The sequence below is a fragment of the Callithrix jacchus genome, chromosome 12, assembly GCF_049354715.1.
Source record: "Callithrix jacchus isolate 240 chromosome 12, calJac240_pri, whole genome shotgun sequence".
Lineage (NCBI taxonomy): Eukaryota > Metazoa > Chordata > Mammalia > Primates > Cebidae > Callithrix > Callithrix jacchus.
Genome location: NC_133513.1, coordinates 86,384,703 through 86,401,348, shown reverse-complemented (window position 1 = coordinate 86,401,348; position 16,646 = coordinate 86,384,703). Strand labels below are relative to the sequence as shown.

The 16,646-nt window shown below is 37.9% G+C and overlaps 1 protein-coding gene across 3 annotated transcripts in view; it reads right to left on the bottom strand.

The window, feature by feature from the left end:
* The window catches only part of PDE6C (phosphodiesterase 6C), a 62,228-nt gene that overhangs the window by 4,493 nt on the left and 41,089 nt on the right, over nucleotides 1–16,646 (bottom strand). For all 3 annotated transcript variants that reach the window (XR_004732073.3, XM_002756642.7, XM_035268495.2), the window contains exons 16-21: nucleotides 7,868–7,968; nucleotides 4,584–4,691; nucleotides 4,425–4,488; nucleotides 1,498–1,572; nucleotides 1,301–1,384; nucleotides 767–917 (exon numbers count right to left, since the gene is read on the bottom strand). Coding sequence is in view for 2 of the 3 variants with exons in the window: in XM_002756642.7 (XP_002756688.3) it covers nucleotides 767–917; nucleotides 1,301–1,384; nucleotides 1,498–1,572; nucleotides 4,425–4,488; nucleotides 4,584–4,691; nucleotides 7,868–7,968 (583 nt within the window). In the remaining variant the exon portion in view is untranslated. The remainder of the gene's footprint in view (nucleotides 1–766; nucleotides 918–1,300; nucleotides 1,385–1,497; nucleotides 1,573–4,424; nucleotides 4,489–4,583; nucleotides 4,692–7,867; nucleotides 7,969–16,646) is intronic.

The window sequence follows — 16,646 nt, the reverse complement described above, 5'->3', positions numbered from 1 at the left end:
ATAGAGATGATTTCTTTGTTAAGCAGTAACAGTTGCTTACAAAACCTTTAGAGTGATAAACTTTCAAGACAAAAATTAGCATTCTACTTTCAAGATGATGTTTGGGCCATCTGATGAACTAATGGTTAATTCTAAGCATTTTGAGAATCTGAAAACATTAAACCTGACAAAGTGACTTTAGGAACAGAAATTTCATGCCAGAAAAAAAAAATGGCACAGAAATCTCATGCCAGAAAAACGTCTCCCAATGTGGAGACAGGCAATTTCAGCCTTACTCTACGTGTCTGACTTCCTTAAGTTGAAGATCTGTAAAACCATCTAATTACATAGAGAAGAATATTAAGCTCAGCAAGGTTAAGCAAGCTGCCCAAAGTCTCACAGCTAATGCATAATGTTGGGATAAAAACTTTTTTCTCATCTAACCCTCATCCCACAGATTCTGTGGTTTTCATATTATTCCTAACCACCCAGTGTTCTTCAGAGGAGCCACCTTCTAGAAGGATGAAGCAGGCTAGCTCCAATCTCTACTTCAACTGGACCAGTCAGTTCTATCCAGTGTTATACATAAGATGTTGTTTGTGGCGGAGCTGGCTGGGTCGTGGTCGAGGGATACCTGAAAACCACTAATTGACCTCTTAAAATTGTCAGTCTGCTCCAGTAAAGCAGGTGTCCTGTTTTAGTAATTCTTTATGCCTTTGTCACATGCCATTAAGCTCAGCCTAGCTTCTGGCTACATTACAGGGAGCAAAAACAAAGCCAATCTAACCTTTTTCGGCTCCTTCTTCTTGCTTTTTTGCCTCCTCTTCAAGGACCTTCATCTTTGCATCATACTCATCAGCAAGGGATTTCCATTCTACTCTGTTATTCTGAAGACCACTCAGCATAGGTGTGATTTCTTTGTGAAACCGTGAGAACTCCTGAAGAGAATTTTAGGTCAGCGACTACATAAATCATACAGTTAATTTTCAGGCTTTTAATAGGCAGAGAATGAGCTGTAAGGAATTGTTGCACCACTCAGAGCTGCTAGGATAAGCTTAACTTAGGGCCTATGAAGTTTGACAAAGAGACAGGCGCTGTCTTTCCTGCCTGCCTAAAGAAGTGTTCAGTTCTCTCACATCTGTGTTTCCTCCCTTTATTCCAGTCCTGAATGAGATTAGGATAAAACCTCAAACTGCTTTGGAGAAACCGTGACACCTGCGATGACTTTCCATATGGATGACTTTTAAATTTTGGTGACAGTTTGAAAGAAAAATTTTCATCCAAATGTTTATATATTTAATTCAGATAATTTGCTTCTTACCTTATATACAAAAGTACAAACAAAATCGATAAATCCAACTTGAAGTTTAGGTAGTTCATCTTTTTTGTTTCTGTCCATCATAGGCTAAAAAGAGAAATAAATTCTTTAAGATAGGTTTCTAAGATGTAGTGAACAAAACAGATCGATTTGTCCTGATCACTTTTAATAAGTGATGCATTTTTATGTCAAGGTCTTACAATAGGTTGTTGCTGCAACACTGTTCTCTCCAGATCTCCTTGTTCCCAAAATTCATTTGCAACCATAAGTGCTACCTGCAAATGAGAAAGGCTTGGTTCACTAAATCCGCTTATTAATAGAGAACTTGCATTTTATTAGTACATGTGACATTTAAGGATTGAGTTTACAGTCAGTGCTTGAGGTGCTATCAGACCATAGGCTCTAAAGTTTTAAAATTTTACAGATTATATTGAAATGGGAAAGGGAGCTTTTTCTTCCTGCTTCAGTGTTCTAGGCTTATTCTGGGACATCTATCTCCTATTTACTGTTGCCACCATTCTCACTAATGAAAAGGAGAAATAGGAGGATTAAATATTATGCTTCAAGTTCTAACACTTCCCAGGTTTTCTTTTGTCCTGTCTATCTGTTAACGTGTAGCATACATCTGTGAATGCACATGTGATTAATACGTAGTTTTACCTATTTACAGTGTGAGGATATTCCAGCATTAATTTATAATCACTTTAAAAAACAATATTTATCAAGTTCATTGAATACCTGCTAGCTGCCTTTACACTGGGATGAGCCAGGCTTGCCAAGAGGAATAAAGTGTGATCTTTTTCTTTTAAAATGTTCACAGTCTAGTGAAGACAGTCATGTAAACCATGTGGTAAGTGCTATAACAATAATAGTGTACTTGCTATGGATCAGGGAGAAGGGAGTAAAGATAAGTTTCATGAAGGAAGGAGGTAGCATTTATGTTGTATTGTCAAGAATAAGAGTAGTTTTCCAGGAAAAGAGGAGAGGAAAAATATTTACAGAGATAAAATGGAACATACAAAACTTACGTGAATACAAGCTTAGAGTGTGAAGCAATGACATGGGAGAAGGTGATGGGAAATGATGCTGGAGGGTGAGTTAAGAACAGGTAGTGATGGACCATGTAAATTTTGCCAGGAAGCTTGAATTTGATTCTCTAGACTAGTGCTTTTTACTCTTGGAGCCTAAGATTCCTCTGAAGTGCTCTAGGGACCCAAGAATGTGGAGGCCAAGAGAGATGAAAGCTAAAGCAGCTTTGCTTTTTTCTTTTATGAAGTGATCTTTGGGCAAGTTTTGTTGAGGGAAAATAGACTTTACTTCTTTGGGGAACAAAAAGTTGGAAACTTCTGGCAGTGGGGAGTATGAGCTTTTAAGGAGTAGAATGGCTGAGTTGAGCTCTGTGTATAAACATCCTGGCAGCAAATCAGAGGATGAGTTGTGGAGTTGATGTAAGGATCTATTAGGAGGCTGCCAGCATATTTCTGGTGAAAGTCTGAACTGACGTACTAGCAAGGCTGGTAGAAATGCTTTTGAAAGAGGGAGATAAGCTCAAGAAAGACCCCAGGTTTCTAGCTTGGGTGACCACATTGATAAAGAACAGAGGAGGCAGAGCAGGCCTATCAAGGTGGAAGAAGAGGAAGTGTTTGGTTTTGGACTTGATGGTGACAGAGTTCAGGAAACCCTGCCCCAAAATATTTTAAGGTGATGGAATATGAGAAAACTAAAGCAGCAGGAAGATCAGTCTCACCATCCCCCCACCTTCTCCCCTGAAGTAGGTCATAAAACCAGGTAAAGATTTCTGACCTTTCCTTGAAGCAGATCATAAGACCTTCATTCAAGTGGTACCCTCCTTATTCCTGGAGGTAAGAAGCCAAAGACACAAAGATGCCAAGAAGAATCTGAACAAACTGGCCTTGCTAAGCTTCCCCCACAGTTATATCAGACCCTCTTTGTCTAATTCTATTTCTCAATTCTATTTAGCATAAAAATATACAAGTTTAACTGTTTCTTAGGCTTTTTGTTTCCTTACTAAGGCTCCTGTTTCACATGTAAAACAAATAGATGTGTATGCTTTTCTTTTGTTAATCTGTCTTTTGCTACAGGGGCCTCAGTCATGAACCTAGGATGAGTGAGAAAGAGATATTTTTCCTCCCCTACAATGAATTCCAGTTATTCTATCTTTATAAAAAGATACAATCCACTTTTACAGTTAAACCCATTTAATTCTGGCGTCTCTTCTGCTTGGGGTTTCTCTAGAAATTATTGGAGGAAAAAGAGAAGCTTCTTTCATCCAATTAGTAAGAAAGCAAGTGGTAGACCAGTGCCTCCCCAAGATAAGGGAAGAACTTCTGTGGAAGGCAACCTTAGACATCAGCTCATAGTCAGTGCCTTCTTATAACTCACAGCTCATTGAAGAAGAGACTGTGGTAGCAAAAACACCCTTGATAGAGGGAAACACTAATGATTCATCCTAATCTTGTTCTGACTTCCTTATTGATATAGTTTGGTTGTGTCCCCACACAAATATCATCTTGAATTGTAGTTCCCGTAATTCCCAATTCATGGAAAGGACCCAGTGAGAGGTAATTGAATCATGGAAGCAAGTCTTTCCTGTGCTGTTCTAGTGATACTAAATAAGTCTCGCAAGATCTGATGGTTTTATAAATGGGAGTTCTGCCCAAGCTCTCTTACCGCCACCATATAAGATGTCCCTTTGCTCTTCCTTCATCTTCTGCCTTGATTGTGGGGCCTCCCCAGCCATATGAACTGTGAGTCTATTAAACCTCTTTCCTTTATAAATAACCCAGTCTTGGGTATGTCTTTATTAGTAGCAGTATGAGAACAGGCTAATACACTCCTCTATTTAAAAACTCAAGCATTTCTTGAATAATTTTATATAAATGGTTTATAGTGTTTCAATGTTAAAGAAGTCTTTCAAGAAAGCATTTTCCTTCCAAAGTTCCTTCTATTTGCCTTATTCTAGGGCCTAATCAAATTTTGTACTGTCTCACTAATGTTTGTAATTTTTCACAATTCTGAGGTTGCCAAAGATCTTTAGATGGGCATTTACATGGGACCTAGATAGTAGCTGACAGTGTGACAGAAAAGAAAACTTAACTGGACTCACCTGACTTTGTACCTCCCAGGGTTTGGTGATAGCAGACAAGTCACATGCAGTCATCATCATTGCCCTTAGGAAGAAAACAAAAAGTTTTAAATAGAAATAAGTACAAAATAAATTGTCTTTTGCAAAAAACAAGAGAGAAATAAAATTTTGACTACCTACATGATAATCTCTTTTTTGGTTGGATCAACAGTTACATATTTGATGGCTTCTTCTTCCGTTTGCATTTGTTCACAGGCATCAACAATTTTTTGAAACATGGTTCTCTTCCTAGAAAAGATACAGCTGTGAGCAACAAATTTAGCATATAAAAGCAGAAAGGAAAAGTATCTTAAATACATGCTTTTCAGATTTCATGTTCCCACTTTGCATTGTGATATCCATATAGCAAAGTCTGCAGGGCCAGAAGATAAGAGAGCAGAGAATGGTGGTATAACTTTGGCTCAGAAAGAGTTTAAGGAAGAAAAAAAGCACAAACCATAAAGAGAAAAAAACAAACAGGTAACTTGAAATACATTAAAATGAAAAAGTTACATACAAGGCTGGGTGCAGTGGCTCACATCTGTAATCCCCACACTTTGGGAGACCAAGGTGGGAGGATTGCTTGAAGCCAGGAGTTTTAAACCAACCTGGGCAACAAAACAAGGTCCTGTCTCTTTAAAAATGAAAGTAAATAAAAAATTACATATGAGAAAAGAGACCATAGCTAAACATAAAAGCCGCAAACTGTGATAAGATATCACAACATATATAACCAACAAAAATTGGAACCCAAAATACATGGATGCTCAGCTGGTCTCACTGCTAATCAAGAAACTACAGACTTGAACAATATCTCACATTCATTATATTAGCAAAATAAATATTGAATGTGCTGAGTTCAAGAGTACTTCAGATATGGGATATGTTTCTCTCTCTCTCTTTTTTTTTTTTGAGACAAAGTCTTGCTCTACCTCTCAGGCTGGAGTGGAGTGGCCTGATCCTAGCTCACTGGCGCCTTGAACTCCTGGGCTGAGGCGATCCTCCTACTTCAGCCTACCCAATAGCTGGGACTACAGGCATGTTCCACCATGCCTGGATAATTTTTAAATTTTTTTGTAGAGACATAATCTTGCTATGTTGCCCATGCTGGTCTCAAACTCCTGTCCTCAAGTGATCCTCCCACCTTGGCCTTCCAAAGTGCTGAGATTATAGGCGTGAGCCACCTCACTTGGCTGGAACTCTTGTACACTGTGGATTGGAGTGTAAACTGGCACAACTTGTCAGGAGTGCAGTTTTATAATGTAGCATGAAATTGAAGACATGCAAATCCTACAGCATCTCACTTTTACATTTCTTAGAGAAACTCATATATACAGGGACATATTAGGTAGCATTGTAGACACTGATGAAAAATTAGATACAGTTTAAATGTTCATGAATAGAGGAGTGGGTAAATTAATTATGAATATTCAATAGTTGAATACTCTGTTCAGTTAAAATGGATGCATTGGAGCTCCATTTATTATCAATGATAAATCTTTAAAATGCAATGTTGCAGCCTATAATCCCAGCACTTTGGGAGGCCAAGGCGGGTGGATCACGAGGTCAAGAGATTGAGACCATCCTGGTCAACAAGGTAAAACCCCGTCTCTACTAAAAATACAAAAATTAGCTGGGCATGGTGGTGCTGCGCGCCTGTAGTCCCAGCTACTCGGGAGGCTGAGGCAGGAGAATTGCTTGAACCCAGAAGGCGGAGGTTGCGGTGAGCCGAGATCGTGCCATTGCACTCCAGTCTGGGTAACAACAGCGAAACTCCGTCTCAAAAAAAAATAATAAAATAAAAAATAAAATAAAATGCATGTTGCATGAATAAAGCAAGTTTCAGATAGGTATATACAGATAGTATGATACCATTTATGAATAATTTAAAACAACAATACTGCATAAAAACATGGATGGAAATGATGAATACACATCAACATCAGATGGTGATATCTTTGTGGGAGAAGGGAAAGGATTTTTCATAGTGGAGTAGGGGTGGAAACATTCAATTGCATCACTAATTTTTTTCTCCTTATAAAGCAAAATCTGAGGCAAATGTGGCAAAATTTAGCGTTTGTTAAATCTGGGCTATAGATATTTGGATATCCATTTTATTATTCTTAGTACTTGTCTTCACATTGAACTATTTAATAATTAAATATTTAGACCCAGTGCAATGGCTCACACCTGTAATCCCAACACTTTGGGAGGCTGAGGTGGGTAGATCACTTGAGGTCAGGAGTTTGAGACCATCCTGGCCAACATGGTGAAACCCCGTCTCTACTAAAAATATAAAAATTAGCCAGATATGGTGGCGGGAGCCTGTAGTTTCAGCTAGTCAGGAGGCTGAGACAGGAGAATTGCTTGAACCCAGAAGGCAGAGGTTGCAGTGAGCCACGGTCATGCCACTGCACTCCAGTCCAGGTGGCCAGAGTAAGAAAAGACCAAGTGCAGTGGTTCACGCCTGTAATCCCAACACTTTAGAAGGCCAAAACAGATGGATCACAAAGTCAGGATTTCGAGACCAGCCTGGAAAATATGCTGAAACCCTGTCTCTACAAAAAGTACAAAAATTAACTGAGTGTGGTGGCAGGTGCCTGTAGTCCCAGTTACTCGGGAAGCTGAGGCAGGAGAATCACTTGAACCTGAGAAGTTCAGTGAGCCGAGATTGCACCACTGCACTCCAGCCTGGGTGACAGAATGAGATTCCGTCTCAAATAAACAAACAAATTAATTGATTAATTAAATATTTAATTAAGAAGGATCAGAAAGGCATAATTTGACAATGCCCAAGTCACTGAATATTAGAATCCTGTAACTAGGTCATGTTGTTCTAATCCATTTTCACCAAGCAACTTTATAATTCACTTATGAGAAAATGTGTAGATACTGGGAGTATCTGATCTCCTTGGCAATATTACTATTGTAAATAGGCTGGCTCTCTGCTATGTATGACTCAATTTTGTAAGTTTGAATAATGTGTGTCAGTGCCAACAAAATTGTTCAGCTCCTAGACTTTGACAGAATCCAGTTTCGGTGCCTGAAACATTAAAATACCAGATTCTAGACCATAGTGAATTCACCAGGACAAAAAGCCACCTTGTGAGTTCTCTTGGCTTTACTATTTTGGCAAGGCACAAATTTGACTGCATATTCTTCAATTCAAACTTTTTCAGATAACAAACTGCTTAATATTAGGAGCTTATGTTTTTAAAATATGTTCGCAGATGTCTAGTAAATTTACTGGCATGCATCTTCTTGAAGATACTCTACTTCGTAATCCAAAACGAAAGCATGGGGTGTGTGTGTGTATGTGTGTGTGTATGACGCCTTTTAACATCAGTGCAACAGATAATTTATGGAAGGTAAAACCACACAGAGTATAAGGCATTCCACTGTGCAGTTATGTTTTATGTACTTACTTGAAATATAAAGCCAGGTCAGTTGCTATTATTGCGACCTCAAACAAATGAATAACTGTTTCAAACTGCCGCTTATTTAGGTTCTGGAAGATGTTTAAACTCTGTAAGATGAAAATTCACAATAAAATGCAATCATTAATTTGCCTCTGATTGAACACACAAGCAAATGAAACTATGCTTAACAATAACAAAATCTAGGTCTTTCAATACTTTTTTGTCTGGTTGGTTTTCTTGTTTTCATTCTCTTTTTTTGGCTCACTTTCAGTCTTTATCTCATGGACTAAGTAAACCCCTCTTCTGCACTTTGAGTAAGATAATTTGATTTAAACTATAAAAATAGATACTGTTAGCTAATATTCATGTAATCACTGTTTACATTTTTGGAGTAAATAGGTGTTTTCTTCCAGGACTGTTAAAATAAATAACAATAGATTTAAAACATGCTGGTATTAATTGAAGAGCGTTAATAAAGAATTTCAGGGAGAGGTCCAGTTGTCAGACATGTTACCTTACCTACCACATAATTTTAGAGTGATCATAGAAACCACTGGTCTTTCAGAAATTGCAAATTACACTGTAATTTGTATTGTAGGAAAAATACCATGTATATGTAGGAAAAATAATATATTTTATTGAAAAATATCTACCATATATATAGGAAAAAATAGTGAAATCCTTCCATGTTACCCTTAAAATGTCTTCATGTAATTCTATTTTACTAAGACTTAACTAGACCTTTCTTCTAAGAGTTTGTCATTACTTCTCTTCACATACGGATCAGCTTTCATTTCTTAGTGTTCTAGAAAATGAGAATATACGCTGAGCATGGTAGCTCATGCTTGTAATCTCAGCACTTTGGGAGGTTGAGGTGGATAGATGGCTTAAGCTCAGGAGTTCGAGACCAACCTGGGCAGCATGGTGAGACTCCCATCTCTACTAAAAATACAAAAATAGCTGGGCGTGATGGTGTGTACCTGGGGTCCCACCTACTCAGGAGGCCAAGGTGGAAGGACTGCTTAACCCTGGGGAGTGGAGGTTGCAGTGAGCTGAGACTGTGCCACTGCACTCCAGCCTGGGTGATAAAGCAAGACTCTGTCTCAAAAAAAGGAAAAGAAAAAAGGAAGAAAATGAGAATATAAAGCTGGGGGTGGTTTCTTAAAACTCAGTTATTCCAAATAGACCATTTTAGTCACACAGGCCAAATGACAGATATATAGTGATTTTGCCAAATGAATTTGACAGTTAAAAAATGCAGAAAAATTCCACTGGACATAGTCTATCAATCTATATAAAGATAGAAGTAGCTTAATGCCAAAAACAATACTAGCCTGAACACCAAGTAATAACAGTAAACACTGACTTAGTTCTTACTACCAGGTTCTAAGTGCTTTGTGAATATTCCCAGTCCCTTCACAGCAGATCCCAGCAGAGAGAGGTGAAGTAACTGCCAAAGGTTTAACAGCTAGAATGTGGCAGAAGTGGTATCTAAACCAAAGCAGCATAGTTTCAGAGTCTGCTCCTAATCTCTGCACACTACATGACTTCTCAACGGGAACCCAGGTTCATTTCCTGGCTTCCCCACTTTGGCAGTCATATAATCCTAGAGACTTCACTTAACATCTGTGATCACTTGTTTTCTCAAATGGGTATAGTAACAGCTGCCCTACCTAACTGCCTAGCATTTAGTCTATGCTCAATTAATATCTGTGGAATGCTGAATCAAATGAAATGACAACTGGGAATGCATTTTAAAACTGCAAATTGCTGTTAAAATTTACTGTTATATCTTTATTATTGTTATATAAAGTTTAGAGGCTAACTCCAGGTAAAAATAGAATTGCAAACCTAAGACCAAATATGGCTATCAGTCATTTCAGAAGATTGAAATATTAGAAAGCCATAATTGGACAAGAACTCAAGTTTTAGACACTATGCCTTATATAAATCTTCACTTAAGTCACTTTTTTATAACTTTTTTCTAGGACTGGAAAAGTGGTGTTTTACAAAGCATAGATAAGTAATACAAAAGAAAATTGTGATTTGTTTTGTTAACATAATGAGTTCATCATAGCAACTATAGTTAAACTTATAAAATAGCTAGATTGAATCAATGGCTGTTGCTCTAAATTACATTAAACAAAAAGAGAGATTATCTGGATCAAAATCAATTTTTTTTGTTTGTTTTGAGATGGAGTGTCACTCTGTCACCCAGGCTGGAGTACAGTGGCACGATCTCAGTTCACTACAATCTCTGCCTCCTGGATTCAAGCAATTCTCCTGCCTCAGCTTCCCCCGTAGCTGGGATTACAGATACCTACCACCATACCCAGCTAATTTTTGTATTTTTTAGTAGAGATGGAGTTTCACCATGTTAGCCAGGCTGGTCTCGAACTCCTGACCTCAAGGGATCCACCCATCTCCGCATCCCAAAGTGCTGGAATTACAGATGTAAGCTATCGCACCCAAACCCAAAATCAGTTTCTTACTTGGGACATTTCACAGAAACCCATTGGGCATATCAGTTCAGAATCTCTGAATCAAGTCTGGATACAGGTTATTTTCATCCTGGTCTGGATTACCAGGTAGGGGAAAAGTAAGTGGGGCCATTTCGATCCCACTTAACCTGCCCCTGATTTTGGAACAGTGGTGGCCTTCCTTTTGGACTTGGGGTGATCTAGTGGCATACTGACATCAGGGAATCACTGCCTTTGTTTGTTCACTGATGAACATAGCTATGTTCCCAAAGTAATGTTTATTATGTGGCTCAGATGCATTGCAAATTAATAATATTTAAAGCCAACCTTGTTGGCTATACTAGGAAAGAAAAGTAGGGGGAGGGGAGATGTGTGAAAATGTGAAAATGCCTTAATCTTTTAGACGAGTTAATATTTATAGCACATGAAATCATTTTAGAAAGCAAAACAGACTGCTGAATTCAAAGAAATAATTCCTTGGGACAGAGACTTCCTCGTCTCTACCAAGTGTCAGATTGTAGAGAGTATATAATCTACAACCAATCAAATAAATCAAATTTATTATATACCAGTTGTTTTAGTGTACATTACTTAATTGGAAAAACTGGACACTTGTTGCTATTTGATAAATGTGTGTGAAGAAAAGCTATAAAGAAATATATAGGAAGGTGACAAATACTGTTGTACTCTGTCATACCTTGCTCCAGTCCAAAATAATAAAACAGCTGTATTAAAGTTGACAGATTTGTATCAAAAGTTCTCTTACTTTTCAAAATGAGTCAATACTGGATTTTAAAAAATTAATATAATGAAGAAAAAGGGTCGATAGTCACCATTTCAGTACCATTTACTTTGTATATAACACTACATACCTGCATTTCATTCATACCTTTTTCTTCTCACCCATTTTTATTTTTATCTAAAAACATGCACAAGCCTCCTAATTGAAGAACTCTTTTAACTCTACATTATTTTATACTTTGTGTGTTCTCCCTTTCACACCTGAGTTTCTTGAAAGAAGAGCTTCTAAATGACTTGTTAAGTTATGGATACAGATTCATATAAAAGATCCTATTCTTGTTTTTGTATTAGTTTCTAGAAAGCACTTGGCCAGATTTGTGGCCTGTGTCTGATAAATGTTTTGGCCAAATTTGTGGCCCATGTCTGATAAATACAATAAGGTACATAAGTGTACCTTAAGTATTATGGTACTTAACATTACTTAAAGGATATTATGAATATCACAGGGTGATATTTAAGGTACGTTTATGTACAATAAGGTACATAATTATATTTTGGGTATATATGGCCTTTACTATGCTTCATCTCATTTTTCTTATTTTTCCATTAGCCTTCATTTTCTTTTTCTTTAGTGTTGTGTGTATTCTTGGAAGCTCCATCAACTCCTCTTTGGAACAAAGTGGGACATACACACATACCTACATGCACACACACACACACACACACACACGTTGGGTTTTTTATTTGTTTAGTAGGTCAGCACAGACTCAGTGATCCTTTAATTAGAGCAAGAGGTCTCAAGATGTGCCTAGCACAGGGGAGAACAAGGAAGTCCTTCCAAGACCTACTTTGACACCACAAAACAGCAGAAGAGGAGTTGATAGAGAAGTTTTGCTGATGTATATTTGTATTGACTTCTGATATTAAATCTCCTAGACCATAGGTAATAAGAAGTAAAGGAGGGAAGGCAGACAGCAATGACCAGATCCCACATAGAGAGCCTGGAGCTTCATAGGCTTTGCTCAATATGAACTTTACCAACTTCTGGAAAACAAAATCAAAGAGGTGTTAATATGGTCTGGCCCTGTGTCCCCACCCAAATCTCATCTCAAATTGAATCCCCAGGTGTCAAGGGAGGAACTTGGTAAGAGGTGATTGGATCATGGGGACAGTTCTCCCATGCTGTTCTTGTGATACGGAGTTCTCACAAGAGCTGATGGTTTTAAGTGTGCCACTTCCTTGCTCTTTTTCACATACTCTTGCCTGCCACCATGTAAAATGTGCCTTGCTTTCCCTTCCCCTTTGGCCATAATTGTAAGTTTCCTGAGGCCTCCCCCACCATGCAGAACTCCGAGTCAGTTAAACCTCTTTTCTTTACAAATTACTCAGTCTTGGGCAGTATCTTTATAGCAGTGTGAAAATGGACTAATACGGGTGTGTTCCTTAGAACTGGTGAGAGAATGTTTGAGACAACAGATTGGAAGCTGAGGATTTCCACAACTAATTCCTGCCCTTTCTCCACAGTACTCAGCAGATAGCTGGCTCCATTCAGGGATGAGTAATTCTCCAAGGGGAACAAGTGCAAAACCTATGCATAAAATGATCGCAAGAACACAAAATAATCCATAGAGCCAGTCCAATTCCAACCAAAATACCAACAGGTTTGTGTGTATATAATGTAAATTTTATAATTGATTTGTCCATTTACAAAATTGATTTTGTAAATGGACAAATCAATTATAAAATTTATATTAAAATGCAAATCAAGTATTGGATGCATTTAAATGTTGAATTAAAATAATAGTGGAAATTATAGAGCAAAATATAATTTTATAAATATTGATGGGGTTAAAAAATGTACTAATGATAATTTCATGTAAAACAGAGATGTGGTAAAAAGTATACCAATTGCTTTATATTTCACAGAAGGGAGATAGTAGATACTGTAAAGTTAACACACACAGCTTAAAAATGCCAAACATCTAAATGCTCAGCTACAGCTTTTCATAATTTTTCATAGTCATTTGTTATTCATTTTAGAGGGCTCTTTAAGAGCTAACATTTCTTGTGATAAAGACACCATTATATGAAGTTCTGCAATTCCTTCCATTTCAAAAACATTTCTTCTGTTAAATTCAAATAAAGTTAAATGCAATATCTTTTATTTAAGATAAAGGGAATTTACTTAGCAATGAAAAAGAATGAATTAGCTTGGCACAGTGGCTCACACCTGTAATTCCAGTGCTTTGGAAGGCCATAGAGAGAGGATTGCTTCCATTCAGGAGTTCAATACCACAGCCTAGGCAACATAGCAAGAATGTATTTCTACAAAAAATGCAAAAAATTAGCCAGGTGTAGAGGCTCATGCCTCTACTTGGGAGGCAAAGGTAGGAGGATTGCTTGAGTCCAGTAGGTTGAGGCTGCAGAGAGCTATGTTTGTGCCACTGCACTCTGGTCTAGACAACAGAGCAAGACCCTATCTAAAAAAAATGAATGAATCATGGACATACACAACATGGAATAATCTAAAAATTATTGTTGCACATGAAAGAAGCCAGCACAAAAGAGTGTGATTGATTGCATGAGTATTCTATTATTGTGTTAATTGTATTATTGCACTTATATAAAATCTTGAAGCTGCAGACTAATCCATAGCAACTGAAAACATTTCAATGGTTGCCGCCTAGGGCTGTGAGTGGAGAGTGAGATGTGCTGTGAAGGGGCATGATCGAGCAATTGCTTGGGTGATAGAAATGTTCTGCATCTTGATTGTGGTGCTGGTTTCCACAATCAAGATGCAGAACAACTATAAAATAGTCAAAACTCATGGAATTGGGCACTCTAAAGCGGATGCAGTTTAGGCCGGGTGCTGTGGTTGACAGCTGTAATCATAGCACTTTGGGAGGCCAAGGAGTTCGAGACCAGCCTGACCAACATGGTGAAACCCCGTCTCTACTAAAAATACAAAAATTAGCCAGGCATGGTGGTGCGTACCTGTAATCCCAACTACTCAGGTGACTGAGGTGGGAGAAGCACTTGAACCCAGGAGGTAGAGGTTACAGTGAGCTGAGATGATGCTACTGCACTCCAGCCTGGGTGACAGAATGAGACTCTGCCTCAAAAAAAAAAGAAAAAAATAGCCAGGTGTGGTAGTGCATGCCTGTAATTCCAGCTACTTGGGAGGCTGAGGCACAAGAATCACTTGAACTCAGGAGGCAGAGTTTGCAGTGAGTTGAGATCATGCAACAGAGTGAGACTCCATCTCAAAAAAAAAAAAAAGATGCAGTTTATTGTACATACACTTCAATGAAGTTAATTAAAAACCAGTTCTGACTTTAAAAAATAGCTTGAATAGTGGGATCACATTTTTCAAAAGTTCCTTCTCTCCGCTGCCTGTACATACCCACAGGGTGACTGCAATGAAGTTCACTAGACATTAATGAAATAATTGATTTCTGGATGGTAGGATTTGAAGCAATTTAAAAAATATTTGTCTTTGATGTTTTTCCTATTGTTTGGACTTTTATAGTGAGCATATGTAATGTTTATAACTGATAATGAATATTGACATGTAAGTATGTAATATTCCATTTTATGGGGGCATTGTGTTGAAGACATTCTGTGGAGACAGGTGCACCAGACGAGAAAGGAGACCTACTTCCCAGCCCTAGCCATGGGTGCTGACTTGCTCAGCTGCTTTCATTTGCTCACGGAAAGAGTCTATTTTATTTTCCCTATTAAAATGGCAGTAGAAATATGAATTCTGCATACCACTCCCCAAACAGGTAGAAATGGCTTTAATTCATTCTGATCAGGGCTCTCAAGCTAGCTGAGGCCAGGGAAAGTACAGGCCGTTCTAATCCTCACTGTGGTGCCTGTGACACCCGCAAGAGAATATTGCCAACATGTTCTTGCCTTGGTGCTAGTGGCAGTACGCAAGGTACTTGATTTCTTTTTCACTATTTCTATGTGTAAAATGGGGACAGGCTGATGGGGTTGGTATGAAAAAGCATAAATCTAATTATACACTTTGGAAATAGATGTTTGAATAATAACAGGATTTTGTTATTTATGCTGAACAATATTTTGTCATTTCTACAGTATATTCTAGGATTTAAATTTCTACTGGTGCAAATTTTGCTAACTAGGTTTCCACCCATTCATTCAGGTTAAAGCATTGATTTCTGCCTGGGTTAGAGCACAGGCAGTTCCATTCCTCACAGTAGTAAATTCACCTCTGCTAAGATAGAAGGACATTGCAATTCAAAGCCTTCCAATACACCAAACAAAATGTCTGAGTAATGCCCACAGATGCTGAAATTACTGGATAAATCCCAGATCTTTCTCTTATTTAAAAAAATAAAAATTTTAAGGTATATATTTTCTTCAGAGAATGAAAAAATACAAGAACCACATTGTCACCCCAAAATGTAAAAGGAATATCTGATAGATAACAGTCTTTGTGTGCGTGTGTCCTATTTGACTGCTCATAAACAGGCTCTGTGTGACTGCATTGCCTAGCAACTCTATTGACAAGGCTTTAAAAGTCTGCAATTAGCAGGTTGAATGGTATTACAGAGAGGTCCTTGAAAAGATGGTACAGATTACTAAGATGCAATATTCCTTTTTAGAAAGAATAATAAGTCTTTATATAGCCATCAAATACAGTTCAGACTGCAAAGTAAATAACATAAAAAGATTCAGATGGAAAAGTGTAACTCTGTTATAAACTGCCAAATCCCAGAAGAAAAAACGTTTAAGATACTAGGAGCCTTCCAGTGTGAAGCATTTAGATGTTTGGCTGCTGTTTGTAAACTGTATTTTGTTTTAGTAGGTAACTGTATGATTATATGATACATTACATTTGACACTACCTCACTGTGATATCTTATAAACAGAGGGATGTACAGAAAATTTTTAATCAGAAACCGAAGATTGTCCCAACCAGCAAAACAAAGACTTATAACAAATTAGGTAATAACAGTTTACTCTTACCTTCCTGAATTACTTTCACTTCTGCTCCTTCTTTTAATTCTCATAGAACAGATATTACCTATGCTATGAATTCTACTGCAAGGAGAGATTCTGTCTGCATATCAGAATTAAAAGGGGTCTGGTTCAAAATACAGATTCCCAGGCCCAAATTCAAGTCAGTCTGGTTAGTAATGGGGAGAGTGGGGCCCGGGATCTGTGCTTTAAGAACCTGCCTGCCCCTGCCCTGTTAAATTAATGAGTCCAAAAGAGTTGGTCCAGGTACCCATGTCTGAGAACCACCATCTGGACTCACGTGAGGCTAGTGCTTTGCCAAGAGCATTGCAGAATTAGAAATGGCATAGCAGGTTTGGGATGGCAATGGTGTTGGGTGCTGTGTCAATCACAGATTGTTAAAACAATGCAAGCAGTTTTCTTCTATTTCCATTTTTCTGCCCAGTTGCTCTGCCTTATGAGATTTTCCTGCTTGGCTTACATGGACCATCTTGGATTTCCATTACCTAGAAGAATTTAGTATTCTCTCTAAACTTGGCTATATTTCTATCTATTCTCCCTGAGCGTTTAATAAAAGA